This window comes from Primulina huaijiensis, chromosome 12, assembly GCF_012295235.1.
Source record: "Primulina huaijiensis isolate GDHJ02 chromosome 12, ASM1229523v2, whole genome shotgun sequence".
Lineage (NCBI taxonomy): Eukaryota > Viridiplantae > Streptophyta > Magnoliopsida > Lamiales > Gesneriaceae > Primulina > Primulina huaijiensis.
In genome coordinates, this window is record NC_133317.1 from 2441804 (window position 1) to 2464292 (window position 22489).

General features: G+C 32.5%; 5 protein-coding genes across 5 annotated transcripts; 2 read left to right on the forward strand and 3 right to left on the reverse strand.

Annotated features, from left to right (window-relative positions):
- Window positions 1-325: 325 nt before the first annotated feature.
- LOC140990635 (large ribosomal subunit protein mL43) lies at window positions 326-3152 on the forward strand. The gene is made up of 3 exons (XM_073460426.1): window positions 326-568; window positions 1672-1778; window positions 2734-3152. Exons 1-3 carry the CDS (start codon window positions 489-491, stop codon window positions 2904-2906), a joined length of 360 nt encoding a protein of 119 aa, XP_073316527.1. The 5' UTR covers window positions 326-488; the 3' UTR covers window positions 2907-3152.
- A 302-nt stretch (window positions 3153-3454) lies between these two features.
- LOC140989150 (uncharacterized protein At2g38710-like) lies at window positions 3455-6382 on the reverse strand. Its single transcript, XM_073458267.1, has 5 exons — window positions 6093-6382; window positions 5212-5331; window positions 4362-4476; window positions 4099-4192; window positions 3455-3896 (listed from the first exon to the last, which is right to left on the reverse strand). Exons 1-5 carry the CDS (start codon window positions 6194-6196, stop codon window positions 3688-3690), a joined length of 642 nt encoding a protein of 213 aa, XP_073314368.1. The 5' UTR covers window positions 6197-6382; the 3' UTR covers window positions 3455-3687.
- Window positions 6383-8023: 1641 nt separating this feature from the next.
- On the reverse strand, window positions 8024-10129 carry LOC140990528 (transcription factor SRM1-like). The gene is made up of 2 exons (XM_073460254.1): window positions 9654-10129; window positions 8024-8516 (listed from the first exon to the last, which is right to left on the reverse strand). The coding sequence occupies exons 1-2, from the start codon at window positions 10028-10030 to the stop codon at window positions 8225-8227; spliced, it is 669 nt and encodes a 222-aa protein (XP_073316355.1). The 5' UTR covers window positions 10031-10129; the 3' UTR covers window positions 8024-8224.
- Window positions 10130-10946: 817 nt separating this feature from the next.
- Window positions 10947-13179, reverse strand: LOC140989497 (transcription factor SRM1-like). The gene is made up of 2 exons (XM_073458701.1): window positions 12689-13179; window positions 10947-11419 (listed from the first exon to the last, which is right to left on the reverse strand). Exons 1-2 carry the CDS (start codon window positions 13063-13065, stop codon window positions 11149-11151), a joined length of 648 nt encoding a protein of 215 aa, XP_073314802.1. The 5' UTR covers window positions 13066-13179; the 3' UTR covers window positions 10947-11148.
- A 6486-nt stretch (window positions 13180-19665) lies between these two features.
- Window positions 19666-20578, forward strand: LOC140990552 (transcription repressor OFP13-like). Its single transcript, XM_073460290.1, has one exon. The coding sequence runs from the start codon at window positions 19766-19768 to the stop codon at window positions 20504-20506; it is 741 nt and encodes a 246-aa protein (XP_073316391.1). The 5' UTR covers window positions 19666-19765; the 3' UTR covers window positions 20507-20578.
- Window positions 20579-22489: the final 1911 nt, after the last annotated feature.

Sequence of the window (22489 nt, forward strand, 5' to 3'; positions counted from 1 at the left end):
TTTTATTTGGATCATCTATTAAAAAATATTATTTTTTATTAGTATTATTTTTTATTGTGAATATCGATATGATTGACATATCTCAACGAAAATTTTTTTTTGATAATGTCTGACAAGAAATTTATTCTTTTACTTACAAAAATAAAAATTTAAATTAATCAAAATAAAAACTTTACCTTAAATTTAATTCAAACATAAAAGAATTTATTTTCAACGGTTGCAGGCATTGACCCAATATTTATCGGACCCGGTTCAAGAATTCCAAAAATCGTTTTAGTTCAAAAACACGTTAAACTACTTTCATCACGAGTTTGCCCAAATTAACCTGCCTGCATCGCATCCCACCCCACCCCCCCTTTTTTTTTGATTTCCTCATCGGCCTCCAGCGTTGTAGAAACAAGCTTCAACAGTGAGAGTGAAAACTCTGCTCAGATTATTTTCCAGTACAGTGTTGGGGAAGCTGCGATATTTGAAGAGAAGAATCGGAAATGTCACTGAGAGGTGTATGGCAACTACAGAAGCTCGTTGTGAGTTTCTGTAATTGGAGCGGCAGTAGCAGAGGCATCAGGTCGATCAATATTTCGACACTTTGTTTGAGCTGTTAGTTTTCTTGGTTGATTTGTGGATTATTCTATTTGATACGCTTTTTTTAGCTGGTTTATCGGTCTTGGTAGTTTTTTTTTTTTAGGAATTCGCTTATGAAGGATTAATGATTTTGATAGAATTTGGGGAGAAAAGTTTGATTAGTGGACTTTTTGTCGTGCATTACGAAAAAATGAAGATAGAGATTTTGTTGGGATTGCTTTCAAGAACTGTAGTTTACCTGACCTATAATAAAGAAAGGGAGTTACCCCTTTGTTTTGAATTTTTGGTTTTGGTTATATGGAGGAATGAGAAAGAAGTTTTAGAATACTAGAATGAATTCATAGCTCTGAAGAGTTTAATTGTTGCGCATTCTAAGAAGAGGAGGATATTTAAAAACACTGATTCCATAGGTCGTGACCTTATGCTTAAGCTACTTTAAGTTTTGTACAGTTTGTTGCTGATTGAAGTTTTATGTGTATCCCGTAAAATTCAATATTTATGTTGAGGCGATGGAATGAGAAATATGACTCAGTGTGTTCATATGGGTGTCTAAATTTGCAAAAATGGTGGTATGTTGTATGATAAGGACGCTAGTGATATGTCCTCAATTCCTTTGAATATGAAAAATACAAGCGTGTGCAAACCGCCCAACACATGGAACGGGTCTCCTTCTACCTTGCATTTTGCTCAATGAATGGCTATTATTGTGATGGATGAGGCTTTTGTGAGCTTAGAGATTAACACATCAGATCTAGTATATTATTTCTTTTAAGTGCAATTATGGTATTGCCACGAATGAGTACCCTTCATTCTCTATTATAATTTGAAGTTTACTCTTTTCCCTAGTTTAAAAGCTGTCTAAACATATCGGATGATAGTCCACAATTCTTGTCTCGGATAGTGACATAACACGTTGCTGTGTAGTTACCGTGTCTCATGGTAATATGTAGTGGCTGGATTTGAATATCCTAAGAATTTCACGGTCTTCTTTTGCATACTTGACGGAAATGGATCAACAACTTAATTTTTAATGAGTGAAATGGTACTGATTATAAACAGGACTGAGTATTTTGACTTTGATTTTAGGGAATTTATGGAATCTCATCTTCCAGCTTTTAGAGAAAAAAATCCCCATCTGGAGGTTGTCACTGAGCTTAATCGCGGTTATCATCCTCTTTTAAAGGGTTTATATCGTGAGATCTCTACCTCCTTTATGTCTCGTTGTATGTCTATGAATGTTTTAATGCTTGCACATATGTGTTAGAAATGTTCGTATGGAAAAATTTGCTCAGCTTGGAGTCAATTTACTCTGGTAACGTCTCTTTGACATAGGAGAGTTTATTTGGTGTGTGTTGCCGATTTTTTTTGTCTTTTAACTTTTTCCAGTTGTAAAACACGAAAATTTGGCTGGCTGTTATCTCCATTTTTAACTGATATTTTAAGTGGAAAAAGTGAAATTACTCGGACCATTTTTTGAAATACTGATTTTGCAACATGAATTGGGAACATCGGAAGAATGGAGATTCCAAATTTGACATGAAAAAGGGGGAATGTGTTTAACATTTTTGAGAGGAAAATAAAGAAGCATGAGTTTTTGTCAAAAAAAATACTGGAACTATAATCGATCATCTTTCTTTCTTTAACCCTTGTAGTAGTTTAGAACTGAGACGTTTAATCAAGGAAGAATGATGAGATCACATTGTTCAGAATCACTTTCTTTACCAGCAACAGTGATTTTGTGCATCATGTTTCGCCACCTAAGTAGTTATATTAACGAGGGAATGACGGACACCTTTTTTTTTTTGGAAATGTTTTGATACAAGTCCCAAACTAACTTGGTGCTCAAGACTGATGTATCGTCCATGAATGATGATGATGGCTTCCATTGAGCTGAACACCAACAAGTCATAGTGAGAAAAATTACAATCGAATGGTTTTAGATACAACAAGTCAAACACTTATATGATAGAAAACTAAATCTCTAGTTCCAGTAATATTCAGACAGAGGATAGAATTGATGCACGTATAACATGCGAACTGACCATACCTGCCAATTATCCCCAGCTGCATTCTTTTGTGTTCTTGGTGCTGATGCAAGTGATTCGTCTGAAATAGATCAGAATGTGTTATTATTTATTTGTTTTACAGGAAACAAGAATGAGCGTGTAGTCTGCATTAAGAATTTGACTCCAGACGAGATACTCCAATGCGCGACCAGGCTAAGAAATTCTCAGGGAAGAAAGGTGGTAAAGCTTAGGACAAGGCATGTTACAAATAACCCGAGTGTTCAAGGGACATGGACAACCAGCACCGTGATTTGAAATGCAGCTTGGTGTCAGCTGCTGTGTTTTGAGGGAGTGTTGAATAAGTTTTATATGATCAAATAGTTTACGAAGTTCCTGGAATTGTTACGAAGTCGGGAAGGTCATTCTGTTGTGTCTTTTCGAGACTTCGATTTTTTCTTAGCATTCAATTGGATTTTGTTCTGGTCCTTCTGGATAGTATGTTTACTGAACTTTGATCGAATTTTTCGTTTTTAATTCACTCACCGGCTAGCTTCTTGCTCATGCTTGCTTTGGAATCACTTGAAATTTGTATGATCCCCCTACCATAGTAAACGAGGAGATTTGAACCCTGTTTTTATAAGGTAATAATACTAACTAATAATTAGATATATATTACTTTTTTTTGGAAACTGAATCTATAAATATTTTTGAATTTGGTGCTTTTGAATCGAATATTGCAAACGATACATACGCTTGTAATAAAAAACTATTTGGGGTAATGTGATTATAATAAAATATTCTATTTAAAATGTTTAAGACCTTCAGCTCCCAATGGAACTCAAGGCACCATTAACAAGACCACATGCCAAAACGTTTTAAATCAACAATTAACCCAAATATGATATAATTAAATAAAATGAGTGAGACCAATAGTTTCATTCGGGGAAATTCAAATAAATAGTATCTTGACAATGAAATGGCTTTTATGGACTTTGGTACATATGCAATCAGTCCCATTCAGCTTTTTGCTGAAATCAATGATACCTTCCCTTATAATCAGCCAAAAAGTTCGAGGCTGAAACAGAAGGTGGAGGAATTACCAATAATTGCTCGGTTTTGCCCCAGAAATAGTCGGAGCAGCACCTCGAGTTGTCTTCACATAGGCAACATAATCACTGTATCGCATGGTAAATAGAGTACTCTGGTAACGGGTCAGTCGAATGCGTCTTCTCAGGGGTTCGGTTATGGGGCCGTTGTAGCCTGCCTTTCTCATTAATGAGTCAACCGCTTCAATCTTTGTCCAGCCTAACATGATAAAATCAAGTTAAAATATCGGGAGTGTGGAGCTAGATGGTATGCAATATGCACTAGTGAACAGTCTTCCATATTGCTGAGTGGTTCACTTAGAATTTCCAGAGTAGAGATTTACAGTGCGCAAGTATTTTAGAGTCATGTTTTACACGAAGGGGGAATATGGAAATCAAAAGGAACAGAACTCAGAAGTCACCTTCATGGGCAGCAACCTCAGGCAAGTAGGTAGCGCTTCGTGATGTATTGTAATCAGGATCAGTAAACTCAATAATTATCCCATGCTTCCCAACCTGCCAGGGCGATGTAAATACTAGAGATTTGAGAATAAAATTTTACAAATAAGGTCAAATGCACATCATCCGTGTAGTTTGACACATGCCGAACCCGAAAGTTGGCCGTTAGGCATACATGCATTTACACATATTTCACAACAGCTTAAATTTCATTAAAAGCTCTGACCTCCCAGTCAAGGTAGTCACGAGCAATTTCATAATTAATCAGGATGGAAACTGTACATTCCAAGTTAGGTAACTCCTTTGCCTGTATAGGGGGAAATCGTCGGTCTCTCAGGGCACTGCAAAATGTGAAAAGGTGGAAATATATAAGATGCTTAATGATACAGATAAAGGCACAGACATCTGCACTACTGATAATTCTCGGTTTGATATCGAGTCAAGGGTACAACAATTGCAGCAATGCTTTTGATTAAGATGATTTAAATTAGGAATAGTCGAGAACAATAAGAAGTTAAATCACATTAGTTATTCATAATTCTGTTCCCACAGGCTAATTAGAAAGTAAATACTGTGAAATACTACAAATTTTTATTGATGACTTGAGAAAGAAAAGCGTTTATACATGTGTTTACCATCCAAAAAAATGTATATAAATATGTTTAAGCACAAGACTGTCAACTTTACAGGCATGAACAGATTTGTAATTTTTCTCTGGCTCCATTGTAGAGCTATTTCTATCACATACTTCTCAATAGACATACTTATAGAAGCTTATCAGGAAGGAGCCAGCAAGACACAAAAATGCAGCGAAAGAAGGAAAATCGAGAATTCAGGAATACGCATATGGAACTGGAACCAATTTTATCATGGCATTAGTCTTGCTAAATCTCACCCGTGGATCAAAATCGCAAGTGCCAATCTGAATTCTGTAGTGCATGATAGAATCATCAGATTCAACATATGATTCAAGAGAACATATGATAACACTACACCTGCCTAACGCCTTAAAAATGTCAAGCACCAAGCAAAGCAGACATGCAGTATAATGGATCAACATATCTAATTCAAACAACCTTGTCAAAGCATAGTCCTTGAATCCATTAATTAAGCCACGAGCTTCAAGAGTTCCTATGCATCCACGTAGTCGAGGCTCTCCTCCATTTACTGCTTTCTTCCAAGTCACAAACAAGGGGCTGAAACCAGAGTAAACTTTCAGAGAGGTATATGTCACATATCAAAAAAATTCTGCTGGTCGCCATGCACTTCTTTTTCAGCAAAAATCCTCAGACAAATTGAAAACATTAAATCCATATTTTCTTAGATTAGGAAACGAGAAAGGGTAACCATCACCGTTGTACAGGCAAGCCAAATTTTAGAAAAATGAAAAGCAAGATGTTAATGTTTGGCATCTTACTTAGGGGACTCTAAAGTATAATCAAGACGCCAGAATTATTATTTTTTCCCAACCCTTCAACTCATTAAGGGGTGGAACACCTGTTTCCGATAGTGAAAACTTGTAGTTCGTACAAGGCAATCAAGAACAACTATTCAAGGAAACTGACTACCAAGCAAATAACTATAGTCATACATAAAAATTAGACCTTGATTTCACAGAAACTAAAATCAAGTTATGATTTCTTGACAGAAGGAACCAGAAAGAAAAAACAACCAAACAAATGTAATACGACCAAAAAAAAACACCAATTTTGGAATCAAATAGATGAACAGAAACCAAAAGACACAAGTCAAACATCACTGAGAAATGTTAAACAAATTTGTGCCAGATCCATCCATTCATTGATCCGGCTACAATTTAATAAAATTTTAAGAAGAAACCCAATAAATTTTAAAAAATTTCATCAAATTCTGATGCTCCTTAATCATACCCATCGAACTTAATTCCATAAAATGCCCCACAAAATCAATTTAAAAACACAGAACGGAAATCGCATACTGTTGACCCTCGTCAAAAGCAGGGGGCGGAGCTTGTTCGCTGTTATAATGCGCCACCAGAGTGTCGAAGCAGTAGACCACCATCTCTCTGTTAGCCGACACCATTGTGTTCGTTTCGTCACCGATTCCACAACAAATTCCAGAATCGGTTGATTTTGATTATCGATTCGTATGGCTTTGGATGGATTAGGTGTCAGACTAGAGGTACTATGTTGGTGTGAAATGGAGATGAAGAAGGGAGCTTAGCTTAGCTTGCTTTTTGCTTTTTCCTTCCGAGAATAATGATGGGTCGGCTGGCCTTGAAACATAATATTTTTATTATAAAAAATAATAGACAAAAAAATTGTGTGAGACGATCTCACAAGTCGTATTGTGTGAGACAGATTACTTATTTTGGTCATCCATGAAAAAATATTACCTTTTATGATAAGAATATTACTTTTTATTGGGAATATCGATAGGGTTGAACCCTCACAGATAAAAATTCGTGAGACCGTCTCACAAGAGACCTGTTCAAAATAATAGTATTTTTGTTATATAAATTAAGTTAAATTGACTGAAATAATATATATTCATAAAATTGATTTACGATATAATATTTTTTTTATTATAAATTTTCTTCTTAAAAAACATAAACTAAAAAAAGCAAAAAATGGTGTGAGACAGTCTCACGGGTCATATTTTTATCTTCTTAAAATTTATGCTATGAATATCGATAAAGTTGACTCGTTTCACAGATAAAAATTCGTGAGATCGTCTTACCAGAGACCTACTCAACTAACAATAACAAAAATGTCTCGTACTTTTTTTTCTTTTTCTAGAATATACTCCAATTTTCTTTGAAATTTCTGAGAAATTTATCGTAAGATAAAAATTTTAGTTTTCGTCTAATTTGACAACATTCTTTGCCAATATAGTTGGAGCCGATGTGTCCAAAACTAGCACAAGATTGTATTCTATGTCCATAACACATGAATTAACAATAATGTAAAGTAAATGGTTAAAATTATTATTTGTCTATAAAAAATCTTGGTGACCAAAATATAAAAAGATTGTGAAATTTTCAAGGGAATGAAGCGTGTTACTTACTACTCACCGGGCGTTCCAAGTATTTTTTTCCTTCAATTTCGTTCGGTAATGTTCAACGACGACGGATATTACTCGCTAGAACCTTGACCGGCGATACATAAAAAAATTTAATTTCATATTTTATATTTGTAGAAAATAATATTAATAAAAAGAAGAGAGTAAGTTTAGAAAATAAAATACTGGATCAGGAGACCCATTTTCCATTGCACAATAATAATAATGACGATGATGATCAAAAAACAATTTTACAAGCTTTAAGAAATAAATATATATGTTGTTGCCATATGATTTTTGAATCCTTCGATTAATTCTACCAAAAGATTTGCGACTTTCCTAACATATCTCCTTCAATATATATTAAATTAAAAGATTCAAATAGATTGGTGTTCATTCACCTTTTTTAATGGAAAAATCATCACATGTGTTTGGTAACAAAACCAAGCGATCATTATGCAAATAATAAAAAATTGTGATTGATAGAAAGTTATTATTACTAAATGATTGAATTAATCGAATTAATTTACAAATTTTATGATAAGTTATTAAATTAATTTAATGTGATGTGACAAATTAAAAGAAAAGTCAAACTCAAAACGGATGTTCAAGTTAATGAAATAGTTGTTTGTTTAACTAATAGTCATGAATTCAAGTTTCTTTATCAACATCTTATCTTTATCCATCTAATTTATTGCACAAGGCTTGTCTAACACAATTTATCTAACTAGCATAATTTACAGACTATTGCGTTAGCCCGAAAGTTTACACGGTGCACAATTAAGAATAACGACTGCGAGTTTCAATGAGTCGGAAAAATTTTAAAAAGAAAAAAGAAAATAAATGAAAAAATATCAACAACCAATCCTCATAGATCAAACGTATTATTTACACAGTCTAACATATGCATGTAGCCTAAACCTACTACCATGAAACCCCAAATGCCAATCTATCCCTGCCAAATAAAGCCTCTACTCACTAGCCCTAGAAAAACCCCCCAAAAAAAAAAAACCTTTACAGATTTGAACAACAATAATCTGTCGGCTCTATCTAACTAGAAGGTACGTGATATTTTGATTTACAAATGTTGGGACTAGAAATGTTGAAAACTTGTTTGATCTGGGCTGGGAGATTCGGCTGTGCGGGCACGGTTAAGCTATCGATGGCAGTTGTGATGTCATGTATGCTCGACCTTTTTTTTTCTTTTTTCCAGTCAGAATGACGGAGGAAATATTTTTGAGCGTGACTAGCGACTTGGGCCGGAGTTTTTGAGATGACAACGTTTCTTGATATGCCTCTCCAGTCGCCTTTGCCATATCTTTTGAGCCCGATTAAAAATTGCCTGTAAAAGTTGATGTGAATGAGTTCATGTACAGAACGGATCACAATCACATAATGCATGCAACACATGGTATCAGCAGAGGACAGGCCCAAGTTTTGGGTGAGGGCAACTTAATATAATTAAGGGGATTGAAACTTAAATTTTTAGAAAGATTAAACAATCATAAAATGAATTTTCAGTAGACGAAAGAAAAGACAATTAATGGGCTGGCATCAACTAGTATCCTTTTGTTCCTTTCAATTTTCATAGTTGACTTTTATCCACTTTTACTATCAAGTTTTTCAACATCTTTACATCATTCACCATAAAAAAAAAAAAAACAAACAAACCCGGCGAAGCAAAATATTTCACCCACAACACACTAGCAAATATCACAGTACCAACTTTCCATTTTTTTCCCGGCACACTTGATCATTTGTTCAAAATGCTTAAACCATAAATAGTAAAAAGAGCAACCAACGTGAATGGCAACCCTGAGGGGAAATCTTATAAGGACTGGTTCTGATTATAGTTCACCATTGGATCCTTCCAAAGACTAAACAAATCCTTTTTTTCCGAGACCTGTCTTTGGCCTTGTTGAATCGACAGATATCAAAAGTCTTTCTTTTTTCCTCTTTATTTTCCCAGCATCATTCTTGAAACACATATCATTACATGGATCTAATGGACAAAAGTTCAAACTGCCTTTCCAAACTCTATGAATCAATTTTTAGTACTTGCTCAATTACTCTATCTCAAAGCTTGATAGTTTGTTTGGTAAGCTAAAATCTTCTAAACATCATATTGTCAAACATTGTTATCTTTTATCATGGTAAATATTTTTTTAGTTCTGGCTTCCCTAGCTTCTTTTATCGCCTAGTTTTTCTATGACCAATATTTCACCTCCACGACCTTTGACCTTCACATGACGGGCCAAGCAATTTTCTCTCCACAAATACTTTTCTAGCCACGATTGTAAGTGTAATTCTCTACAAAACTACCACAAAATCCTATGAGCAACGTCTTCCTATCACTAACACCCTTGGCCAATACGAGAATCAATATTAAATTCGTTTTAACATAGACGAACAAAGATCAATTTCACGGTTAAAGAGAATAATGACAAGCATGAGTGAAGAGATGCGAAGGAGAAAAAACCTATGCTCATCTTTTGTCCAATGCATCTTCTTCTTCGGCTCAACCCCAAGATGTCTGCTCCGATCCGGTGCCGATGCGAACGATATCTGACCGGAATCCCTCAACTGTGACCGATCATCCCAACCAAGAGAGACAGTTTCATCGGGATAACTCGGCGGCGCGACCTTACCAGAATAAATCTGCCACACATCGAACAACAGAGCCTCGTAATGAACCCTCACGTCTTCTGGTGATTTCCCAGGGATACGTCGAGCGATCATCTTCCACCTCTCCACACAGTCAGGAATCTCCACCAGACAATTCTCGAAAATCTTGTCCTCTCTCCTATCCCAAGCCGCCGAGTAATTCAGCGCCATTGGTGGGAAATTGGCGTGCATCGTGGAGACAATTTCTTTGAATTCTTGAAGTATTATTTGAATCGAGGTTTATACAGGAAGATTTGGAGGGGAAATACATATCATATATACAGAATATGTCGGATGGTTTAATTAAGCACGTTTTTAGTTATTAATTAGTACAACAGCATCTTTCCTCACTGGTGAGAGTCGAAGCCAACTTCGTTAGCCACGTCACTCTGGAGTTTTCTATTTAATTATTTGATCACAAAAAAATCATATGACAACGTCAATTTTATGATATAAATTTATGAGTCAAACTCGATTCATAAAAATATTATTTTTTTGTCAAAAATAATATTTTTTATTATAAATATAAATAATATCGACTCGTTTAACGAATATAAATTTATAAGATCATCTCACGATAATACATATATAATAGATGCTTGATGATGCTCTAATCTTAAGGACACCAAAATTTTAATAAAAGCTCATTACAAAAGTCCTCCAAGATCAGAGATAGGGCTCATCAGGCCCACTTTCGTAAATAAGATAATATCATTTTTTTGCTACAGTATATACATTAGACTTATATTGAAAATATATAAAAAAAATTTGATAATATTTCAAAATCCGGCGGATATTATCTATTCTATCTTATTAAAATTGAGAACATGATAATAACCATTTAAGAAGTATACCAAATTTTTCTTTCAACTTTAACCTTATATGATACTAATATTACACTTTTGTTTTTTTATTTTTTTAAAAAATTTCAACACACACTTTTATTTTTATTTTTTTTATTTCAACAATTCAAATATCAATTTAGTCCCTCCATAATTTGTCAAATTTCATTTTAGTCTATCGATAATAATAAAAAAGACTGTACACACGTATCGCGTGTGCAGAGATGCGTGTGTGCAGAGTAACTAGTTTTTAACAAACCGGTATTATTTTGAATAAAAGTTAAAGTAAATTACATTTACATATTTATTTACATCTAAATATATCTGAGCAAATCGACTGCCTATAACCTGTAGTCCACCATATAATAACCTTTAAATACACAAAAACTAATAAGCTTAAAAAAGCTTTTTACAAAATTAAACTGTCGTGATCTGCAACTGTTTCTAATGGATACAACTAATGTCTATTCACGGAGTGGCATCTTGAAACTGGAAAGTTTGAAAGTTTCTTTGATTTGGGGAGGGGAGATTTGGCTGCGCAGGCACGGTTAAGATGTCGACCGAGGTTGTGATGTCGTGAATACTCGACCTTTTTCGCTCTCTCTTTTCTGCAGATTGACGTATATAATATTTCTGTGCGTGACTAGCAACTTGCGTCGGAGTTCTCGTGATGACAACATTTCTCGATATGCTTCTCCAGTCACCTTTGCCAAATCTATCGAGCCCGACTAAAAATAACCTGTAAAAGATGATGTAGATGAGAGAATGAATCCCACGTAACGAATAAAATAGACTTCGGAATTCTGGTGCATCAAATTATGTAAACGTAAGGATGATTTTACAGTAGGTGCAAGAAAAGCCAATTGATCCATCGCACCGACTTTTAGCTGTTTCTCTTCATCTATTTCTATCTGACTACCGAAATCAGGTTACTGACACCATCTTTGCATCAATATTTATAAAAAAAATGACTACACTAACACGATTTTAAATTCTATATACCTACGGCGAGTCACTTTTATATGACAAAATAGAACAGCAGCTCTCGATTACTTTCCACACACAGAAATCATTCATAGTTTCAAAATATACAAGCTGCGAAAAATAAAAAAAGTTCAACCAAGCATGACATTAGTGATCAAGTTACAATCTTGCAGCTTAATATCACCCAAACGTAAAATTCCATGAACATTGGCTCCTGTTTATAATTTGTCACTGCTGCCAAATCCTCTCTCCAAAGGACTAACTTTTACTTAGAATTTTAGATCCATCCTTATCAAACCATTCATCATTTGAATGTTTTCCATTTACACAGCCCAACAGTCTCTAACAAACAAAATAGTTGCACCTATAAAACTTTATGTTTTAACTAAGGAAGCATTTGTGATCTCGTAATTTCACATCGCACTCTTTCACTTTACACATCCAACTTGATCTTGCTGCAGTATTTATTTCGTTTTGTGAAACTAATACAAGATATCAAAAGGTATATGCATGTACTTGAACTCAATCTACAATTACTTCCCACTTACAGTCCTAGTACAACTTAATTGGCAACACATATGATTCAGTCAGCCTTACTTCATGGTTTTAACATTGCATTGAATCAAGACTATACTACCATCCTCAAACAAAGAATAGCAGAAGCTTTTGTTTGTTTCTAAGCATGTTCCAAACACTGAGAAATGATGTTGGAACATGCTTCGAATTATTTCTCAGTGTTTGCTTAGTTATTATATCCCAAAATCTCCTAGCATAACTTGTAAACTAAATTCCTATTGGAACTTTGGAAATCCTCTTATTTATGGACAAGCATCATATCAAGATACTATTGATTTACTATAAAGTCACTGTGTCATAAGAAACTACGAGGTTTGGTTATAACTTATAAGGCCTACCACCATACAAAGAATGCACAACTTGCTAAAACTATGAGTAATCTTCGTCAATTTGACTGACTCTCCCAAAACCAGCTGGCTACGAGATGCATATCCATTTTATAACCAACCTGTGCTCTTCTTCAGTCCAGGGCGTGCCCTTCTTCCTCTCAACCTCATTATACCTACTCCTACTCGAACCCGGCCCGAACGATATCTGACCGGAATCCCTAGCCCGTGGCCGATCATCCCATCCAAGAGACGCCGTTCCATCGGGATAACTCGGGGGCTCGACCAGACCAGCATCAATCTTCCCCACGTCGTGCAACAGAGCCTCGTAATGGAGCTTCACGTCTTCCGGTGACTTCCCCGGGATACGATTAGCGATGATCTGCCACCTGTTCTCCACCGAATCAGGGATTTCCACCAGACAATTCTCGAAAACCTTGTCCTCTCTCCGATCCCACACCACCGAGGATTTCAGAGCCAGCTGATAATTTTGCATCATTTTTTAGAATTAGTTATCCCTCTGTCGGGGAAATCCGAGATTTGTTAATAGTTGAGAATTTGCAATCGAATTTGGTGGGATTTTGTTTAAAAATCAGATCGAAATTAAAATCGATTGTCTTTCTTCCACGTACACACACGTGTGTTTGATGTTAATTACTTGGACGATCTTCCAAACCTTTTGACCTCTTTTTTTGAAATAAAATATTCCTTTTTTATAAATATATTTTAAACTATTTTATAACATATAATATATTAACAGAGCCAGCCGTACCTTATGTAAGGCCAAAGAGACCACCGCCTAGGAAGGGCCCAAAATTATTATTATTTTATTATTATAATTATATATTGAGTTGATGACATGATAAATTTTTTTTAATTCAATATTAAATCATAAAAAAAAACCAATTTGAATACTTTTTGTTAATAATTGATTAAGCTCGATTTTGTCTCAAATTCGATATGACCAATTTAAACAACATCAAGAAAGTTTTGGGTTTTTATTGAATTTGAAAAATTAAATAGTGAGCATTTAACTAGTTTGATGAAGTATTCTATAGAGCTTCGATAATCTTGAGTTACAATGGCCATTTTACATTAACGGTTGTTCAAAATTGATGGTCGTGAGATGCTATTCAACAAATTAATAAAACCAATTGATATGTTACAGTGTTTGAACAACACTGAGTTTTTTATTCTCAAATAATTATGTTGTTTGATAATACTGAATGATTTATTCTCAAATAATTATGTTGCCCGTAAGATTTTGTTATCCATATCATTCACAACTCATCAGCAGAAAATAAACTTATCGAAATTGAAGTTAATCAAAAAATATTTGTTATAAAAAATGTTATATGACATATTAAATGAGCTAGGTGTGTTGTAAATTGACAAAGAAATGAAACGACAACTGAACTATACTGATTTGATAAATATTTTCAAGTTTAAAACAAATAAGCGAGTGTTATTTATGTACTTGTTATTAATGTTATAAATTGTTTATGATCATATGATGTATTTATGTATTGCTCATTGTATTTGTTATTTACAAACATTTTCTATTATTTTTCGCAATTGGAGAGCATTTTTTACTTTTCGCCTCAAGCCCCATCAAACACAAGTACGACTCATATATAGTTCATAATATATGAACTATATATTTTCGCGATTCATATATTTTATAAAATAGTTTAAAATATATCTAAAGACTGGAACCAAGTTTCAAGCTTTATAAATTCAAGCAAGCTTGATACGATATCTGACTTATTTTTAATTTTTATTATATCAATTAATTAATATATTAAATAACTTATAAACATAAATATTTTAATAAAAACATGCATATATTTCAAATCATCAAACATATGAGTATTTAAATCATAAATTGTGTAGAATAAAAATTTGTCGATCATTGTTAATTTAGTCGCAGAAAAAAACAAGAAAAGATTGTTAAAAAATAAAAATAAACGTGGCCGTCTGAGGATAAGAATCAAGGACCATTTCTTCGACAATGCACACGTTTTTTTGTAAGGATATCCAAAATTATTGTCTGTATTATAAAATAGTTAGTGTGAAGATGACGATTACTTGTATTTGAAGCTGACTGAATTAATATCATATTTTAAGCTTATATAATCCATTTTTTAGATATATTTTTATTGGAAACGACAACAATTATGAAACCAGGATCTTGACTGATTGATGTGGTTGCATAGGTCGAACTACGATTGATTTCAGATTGGTTATTATTTTATAGACTAGATATATATATAGAACATAAGATTATATCATTTTTTACACTATTTTTTTATTTGAACTGTATTTATGAATAAATTTGACACATATTTTATACATGAAGTGGAGTGTAGATAAAACAAAATATAAAATATAATATCAACTCCCTTAAATTGTACGCAAAATTTTTAAATAAGGAATGTTAAACTTGGGAAAATTAACTTTGCCATGGGTCTAGCATGGACCAGCTGGTGCAAATTAGCTTTTTAATTAAACTACGTAATTGTGATTTACATAGCATGGCTTGAAATTGTTGAGATCTATAATTACAAACATGAGTTTAACCTATCCTTTTGCAGTCGTTTTAAGACTTTATTTTGTTTTTTCTTTACTTATGAATAATGTGTTCTCTCAGATCATATGCCGGATATTCGTCATGCTTTCGAAAAGAAGCAGGTTCACATGGTCGAGATACTCTTGGAATTTTTCGTGTTCATCAGTTTGAGAAGGTGGAACAATTCTGTATAACCAGGCCAAACGAAAATGAGTCATGGGACATGCACGAAGAATTAATGATAAAAAAAATTCCAAGGATTTGTACAAAATGGTATCGGCCTTCAATTTACCTTGTTTTATATATAGATGATTGCGTCAACTATGAAAAATCACTCTATATGGGTTGTAGTAAGATTATGTTTTGAAACCAACTCTATGCCTGCTGATTTAAATTAAGGTCACATTTTGTTTTTCTTTATATTCACAACATGAATTAATTTAAATTATCTTTATGGATTATTTGTTCTGTGAACAGCTGAAAATTCCCCATCAAGTTTGTAGCCATTGTCTCCGGGGCACTAAATGATGCAGCTGCGAAAAAGTATGACTTGGAGGTTTGGTTCCCCGCAACTGTACAGATTATCAGGCGAGAAGATTGGAAACTCGCTATGGACGTACAGAAAAAAGTAAAATTAGACTGCATGGATTTGTGAGCCTGTCTCCATGAATTTGACACAAGGCCAAAAGACAATTTATTCCAGGCCAGGCCTCTTTAGAATTAACAAGAAAGACAAATTTATACAAGACCTCAACCCTATCAATATTGATTTTTCGTTGTTGTAGTCTCACAATATAATCTTTATTCACTCCCAAAGGCGTAACTTTTCTCATACAAATACATGTGCAGCAGGGTAAAGATAAACTTAAATACGTGCACATCTTAAACTCGACCACCCTCACAGCAACCGAAAGGACATTGTGCTGCATCCTCGAGAACTACCAAAAGGAGGATGGGGTTGAAATACCAGATGTACGTTCTAAGACCTTCCTTCCTTTCAAGAATGGCCCTGGCAAGGGAGACCAATGGAAAGAAGACTAATTAATGAATCCCAGTTCCTTATTCCCCATAGATTGAAGACGAGCAAATGGTGAAATTAGAAAAAAAAAAAATTTTGTAAAATTTAATTTTCCAACAACTTTGTTGATCTGTGTGAAAACATGCACAAGCTTAAATATATGAGACACATAGAGTACTATTAGGCATAGTTTGGTACATATGATATGATAAGTAAGAGATATATAGTATAAGGATAAATCAAGGATAAGTATAATGATAAGATCATACGTTGAATGTTTGGTATGATTTTAACAAGAGTGATTAAATTTATATATTGAATTGTAACGACAAAATTAACCATACCATAAAAACTTATATTTCATTGTTATCAAGATCTTGTAATTGCATTATGTAATTCTTAAATTACGCTATGTAATACACACACACACACATATATATATTTATATATTTGTGTGTGTATATATGTATTTATATATTTGTATATATGTATGTATTTAATAAACATTTAACATTGACTTAAATGCATATAAAATATTTAAACAAAGAGATACCAAACAACATAGTAAAATTCAAACCATCGCATATTAAAAAAAATAAAACCAAAGTACGGAATGTAGAGAAGATAGGGTTTTGGATTTTTATTAATTATTAATTAGGGGTAATTAAGTCATTTGTAGTATATTTTATCATTAAATTAAAATTATCACATCTCTTACAAAAGATAATTTATCATTGTATAAAATTATTTATAACGAGCCAATAATAATATCATGAGCTTTTAAAAAATGTACCAAACGTGGGATAAGGAGGATTATTTATCAATCCCACCCTTATCCCGTATACCAAACGATGCCTAAAGATTATTAATTATCCATTAAAATTCTTAATTAATTTTCTCTTTAAGTAGATCTTGAAAAATGTTATGAATATGTTTTAATTTTCGTATTATTTTTATTGAAGTAAACATTTTGTTCAAAAGGTTACGTAAAGCTAATTAATAAATTTTAAAAAAAATATATAATTAATTTCATCACCACTAAACATGCACTAAGTACACAATCACATGCAGCTTTTTATATTATTTCAAAGGAAAGAAGCATGCCTGCTGCATTTATTATTAAATACATGGCCCATGTCTCGTCTCCATTTTATCGTAAGTTCCATAATACGACAAAAATAATTTATTGAGATGTCAACCTTATTATATTATCTTAAGATTGCTTACAATGATTACTAAAACAAATTATTAACACAAAATTCAGCCTGAGATGATATGTTAAATCAATTTTGTAACTCATAAAAAAATATTATTTTTTGTTATTATTATTCGTGATAGTTATGGATCAGATTAACATGTCTCACAGTTACATATTAGTGAGAATGTTTTACAAAAAAAATTTACTCGTACACTAAAGTTAAGTTGATCTCAACCCAAAAATTAAGGCGCGGTACATGAAAAATAAGCTTCTTAATTAGAAAATGATTAATTCAAATCAGGAATAAATTAAGTCAACTTAGCATGTGCATGTTTATAATTAATTTTGAACCTTCTCCATAAATCATAATTAATTGTAGATGCGAGACACACCAGTTCATTATAGCGCACAATGTTTTAATCTTACAAATATCAATTGATAAACTATTAGAAGAAAATTTCAATATGTAAACTTAATGATCGGTTTGATCGGAAAAAATTCGACTAACTCGCTTTTGAACTATATATTCGGTTCCGTATGTTCGGTTTAATCTGATTATCTATCCTTAAAGGTAAACATTGCATCCGAGACGAATGGTATAAATTATTCAATCTTCGTTCCTCTAATTCTTTCACAATGTATTGTTTAAAAATAAGTAAAAAAAAAGTAAATTAAATAATAAGAAGAACAAAAGAATACTGATAATTATTAGTTTGTGCAGAAGGGGAACATGCTCTATTTTTGTCTACACGTATGGAAATGTGAGGTAATTATGTCATTTTGTTGAAAATAGAAAGTATACGAAATTTAATAATTTATGGATGAAAATGTAAAAAGAATTCACATTTGGAAATATCTCCACAGATTATTTTGATCCGAGGGTTGAAATCGAGTTTCACTTTATACCCCGTCCTGTCTCTGAGCCAGCACAGGTGGGGGTCTACTCCTTAAAAACCAAACGAAATGTCACTACACATCATTTTAAGTTGATAGTACAAAAAGATTTTTTTTTATATATAAAAATTATGCATAAGTACCTGTAACAGTGACTTATAATGTAGTTATCAAAATAGATAAAATTGGTTAAATAATTTCCCTCAAACTTTTTTTTAAAAAAAATTACTTCTCAAGTTTGAGACATCTATATCAGATTAACTATAAGTCATGGACCATAAATAGTTACTTAAAAATTTTATATATNTTTTATGTCTACATATATGTGTGTGTATATGTAAAACACTATTTAATGTGTTGGCAAGGACAAGCAAGAATTTTGTGTACAATCAACTGTTTATTTATGGTTTATTTCATCCTACCCACGGCAGGGTCTGCAGTGGTACATCCAAGAGCCAGAATTTTTTATGCCACAATTTTTTTTTTAAAATTTTTTCCCATGAGGTGAAATCTCAACCATTCATATAGGGTGTGGGCATCAAACGAACCTTTATTTATTGGCTCACATGATATCTGGCTCTTCAATTCACTCATTTCTAATTTTATATTTATATTTTACTTAAAAATTTGTAATTAATCTCTCATTTTCATCACTGGTCAATTATATATAATCCGACATGAAAGATATTTACAAAATACTTTTCTATAATATTTTATTCGACGGCTTTAATTTTTGAATCTATAAGTGTATATAGGATCAACAAGAATATTGCTGATGAAAGGAAATTACAGAGAGTAGTAATTAATGTTTTATTTTAAAGAATGTGGTCGGGTCATGGGTTTCCCATGATAAATAAAATTAGAGAATATATTGAAAAAGAGTTGACATTAAATAGAAGTGGGGACAGTCTGTCATTTTAATTGAAAATAATATAAGATTTGAAATATATTATATGTATATATTTGTGTATTAAAGTTGACATAGTGTAGTGTTGGTTCATTTGTTGTCTACAATAATTTTTTTTGAGATAGTAGCGGACTCGACTAATGAAAATATTATTTTTTATTATATATATATGAGTCTCGACTCATTATCATGAAGAGTAAGTTTTTTGTGAGACGGTTTCATGAATTTTTATCTGTGATACGATCAATCCTACCGATATTCACAATAAAAAGTAATACTCTTATAGCATAAAAAAGTAATATTTTTTTATGGATGACTCAAATAAGAGATTCAATCCACGAAATTGATCCATGAAACCGTCTCACAAGAGTTTTTGTGTATCATGAATATAGGTATGTGAGACGGTACACATACTCTTGGTTGTGAGGTTGCATTAAATAATTGTAAAACTGAATTGAATATACTCATGTGAGGTTCTACCACCTCAATTCATTTCCTGTAGCTCCCCACCGATTTATATTAAATTATTCGTAGCCCATATTCCTCCTCGTCGCTATTAAAACCTATCATTTTTCAAAAGAGAAAAGGGAAAAATAGCCAAACACCATCCCGTATGATGTCCAAGAAAATGAAGATCCCTTCGATTCTCAAGAATAGAGAGGCAAAGCGACCATATTGGCAATGGCCCTCATGCAAGCATCCTAAAACTCTCTCTTTTCGAGCGGGCGACGACAACATGTTCAAGACCGTTAACTCGATATACCTCGACCCGGCATATGTGGTGGAGACTCCGGAGTCCTGGTTCACCAACACTTCGGAGAGCGCGAGCTTCTCGACAGATGAGTTCTCCGAGGAGAACATGAATTCGGGGGCGGAGTGGTTGGAGACGATCATCCGTGGGGTGAGACTATCAGAAAGACTGTTTTTCGAGCCCGGAGGCACGAGTTCGATAGTTAAAGTGGAAGAGAAGGACCAGGGAGTGTTGCCATTCAAAGAGAGCGTGGCGTTGGCGTTGGAATCCAGTGATCCCTACATGGATTTCAAGAAATCCATGCAAGAAATGGTGGAGAGCCAAGGGTTAAAGGATTGGGATTGCCTGGAAGAGTTGTTGGGATGGTATTTGAAGATGAATGGGAAGATGAATCATCGTTACATCGTCGGTGCATTTGTAGATTTGCTTGCCGGACTCGCTTCTGCATCTCCTACAGAATCCTCTGCGACTCTGTGCTGTAACTCAGACTCCACTTCCTATTCATCGGCAGCGTCGTCTTTTTCTTCTTCTCCACTCTCTCCGACACGAGTAGTAAGTCCGGAGAGAGCCATTGACGGGGAAAATATTGTATTACAACCTTAACTTTTTAATGCATCGTAAATAATTTTGTGTGTATAGTAATATATACTACACTTATTAGAACCTTGGTAAAAACAAGTGTTTCTCTTTCTCCCTTTCTCTGCACATTACTTTGAGGAATATCTTATTTTAGGATTCATAAGAAACATATGAAACAAAAGGAGAAATTTTTTTCCAAGTTGCCGAACTAGCATATTTATCTATACTAGTAGCAAAACACGTGCATTGCACGTGGGTAACGAACTTAAGTACGTTATGAATATTGATTCTAAAATTGCAAATGAACGTAGAAACATAATTTTTCACAAATTATTCAATAGCATATATTATTTCACAGCTTATTTTTCTTCGATTAAATTTAGCAATCATAACATCATATTTAATTTTTATATTTCTTTTCATCGTCAGATTTGATTTTGATTAATCTCTTTGATGCTTGTGTGTTTTTTACTATGATCTTCCTGTTTTGTTTATTTGAGTCGTTCACGATTTGGGTCTAAAAACAATTGGAAAAAAATGGAGTGATTAAAATAGATATGATGTATATATTAATTTTAAAATTATCAATATAATTACTTGAAATAAAAATTATGAGAAAATTCCAGAGCAGATAATATATTAGAAAAAAAACTCTCTCGAGATAAGAGATGTAGATATATATTTTATTAAGGAGGCAAAAAAAATTCAAAATAATTCATAATCGAAAAAGTCCAAAATATAACGGTATTTTTTCCTTTAAAAAAAACTAATGGGACACATCGTAATTTTTAGATACAAATATTAATATTTCAAATGTTACTAAAGGTTTTTAAAAAATTTAAGTCATAACATCATAAAAATATAAAAAAAATATGCATATATTCACATAATTCTAAAACTAATTTAGAATATATTTATATCACACACAAAATATATATAAAAATTAAAAAAGTAATATATAGAAAAACAATATTTTGAATACTGTCGAATATTACAAAAAACAATTAAGCTACAAAAAATATGTCGCTTTATCAAAAATTATAACCGGGGTAACAATGTAACGTTAACTAAAATATTTTAAAATCGTAAAACAACTCAAACGTCACATTTTGTTCTACCTTGCATAAACAATTATTGCACCTAACAAATATGATATGAATGTTATTTTACATTCTAGAAATCATTTCTCTAAATCAAATTTATTCTCACTGATCAAATAATTTCATCGAACACAGTAATTTGAATTATTAATAATAATTTAAACACAAATATTAATTATTAGGATGACCACCCTATACCCTCACCTATGTTCTATTAAATTACAATCATAGTAATAATGCACCATGAATTGGTTAATATAACTTAGTAAATTTAATAAGTGAGTAATATTAAATAACAATTTTGTTATTTTGAAATGTGAAAAATAGTTTTTATATATATAAATTCATCATATATAATGATAAATTAATTAATACGTAGAAAAGAGAAAAAATTGTTTTTTATGTATGTAATGTAAAGCGAGTTATATATCTATACATGGTACAAGGCTTTCTACCTCCGCAATGAGAGGTACAAGTAGCAAAATCACAATTAAAAAATAATTTCAGAAAATATTTTCACATAATAATTTTACGTTAAAAAAATATTATTAGAAATAATCTTNGAATTATTAATAATAATTTAAACACAAATATTAATTATTAGGATGACCACCCTATACCCTCACCTATGTTCTATTAAATTACAATCATAGTAATAATGCACCATGAATTGGTTAATATAACTTAGTAAATTTAATAAGTGAGTAATATTAAATAACAATTTTGTTATTTTGAAATGTGAAAAATAGTTTTTATATATATAAATTCATCATATATAATGATAAATTAATTAATACGTAGAAAAGAGAAAAAATTGTTTTTTATGTATGTAATGTAAAGCGAGTTATATATCTATNACATAAAAAAACTATTGATTTAATTTGCTAAATTAAATGAATAAGGGTAT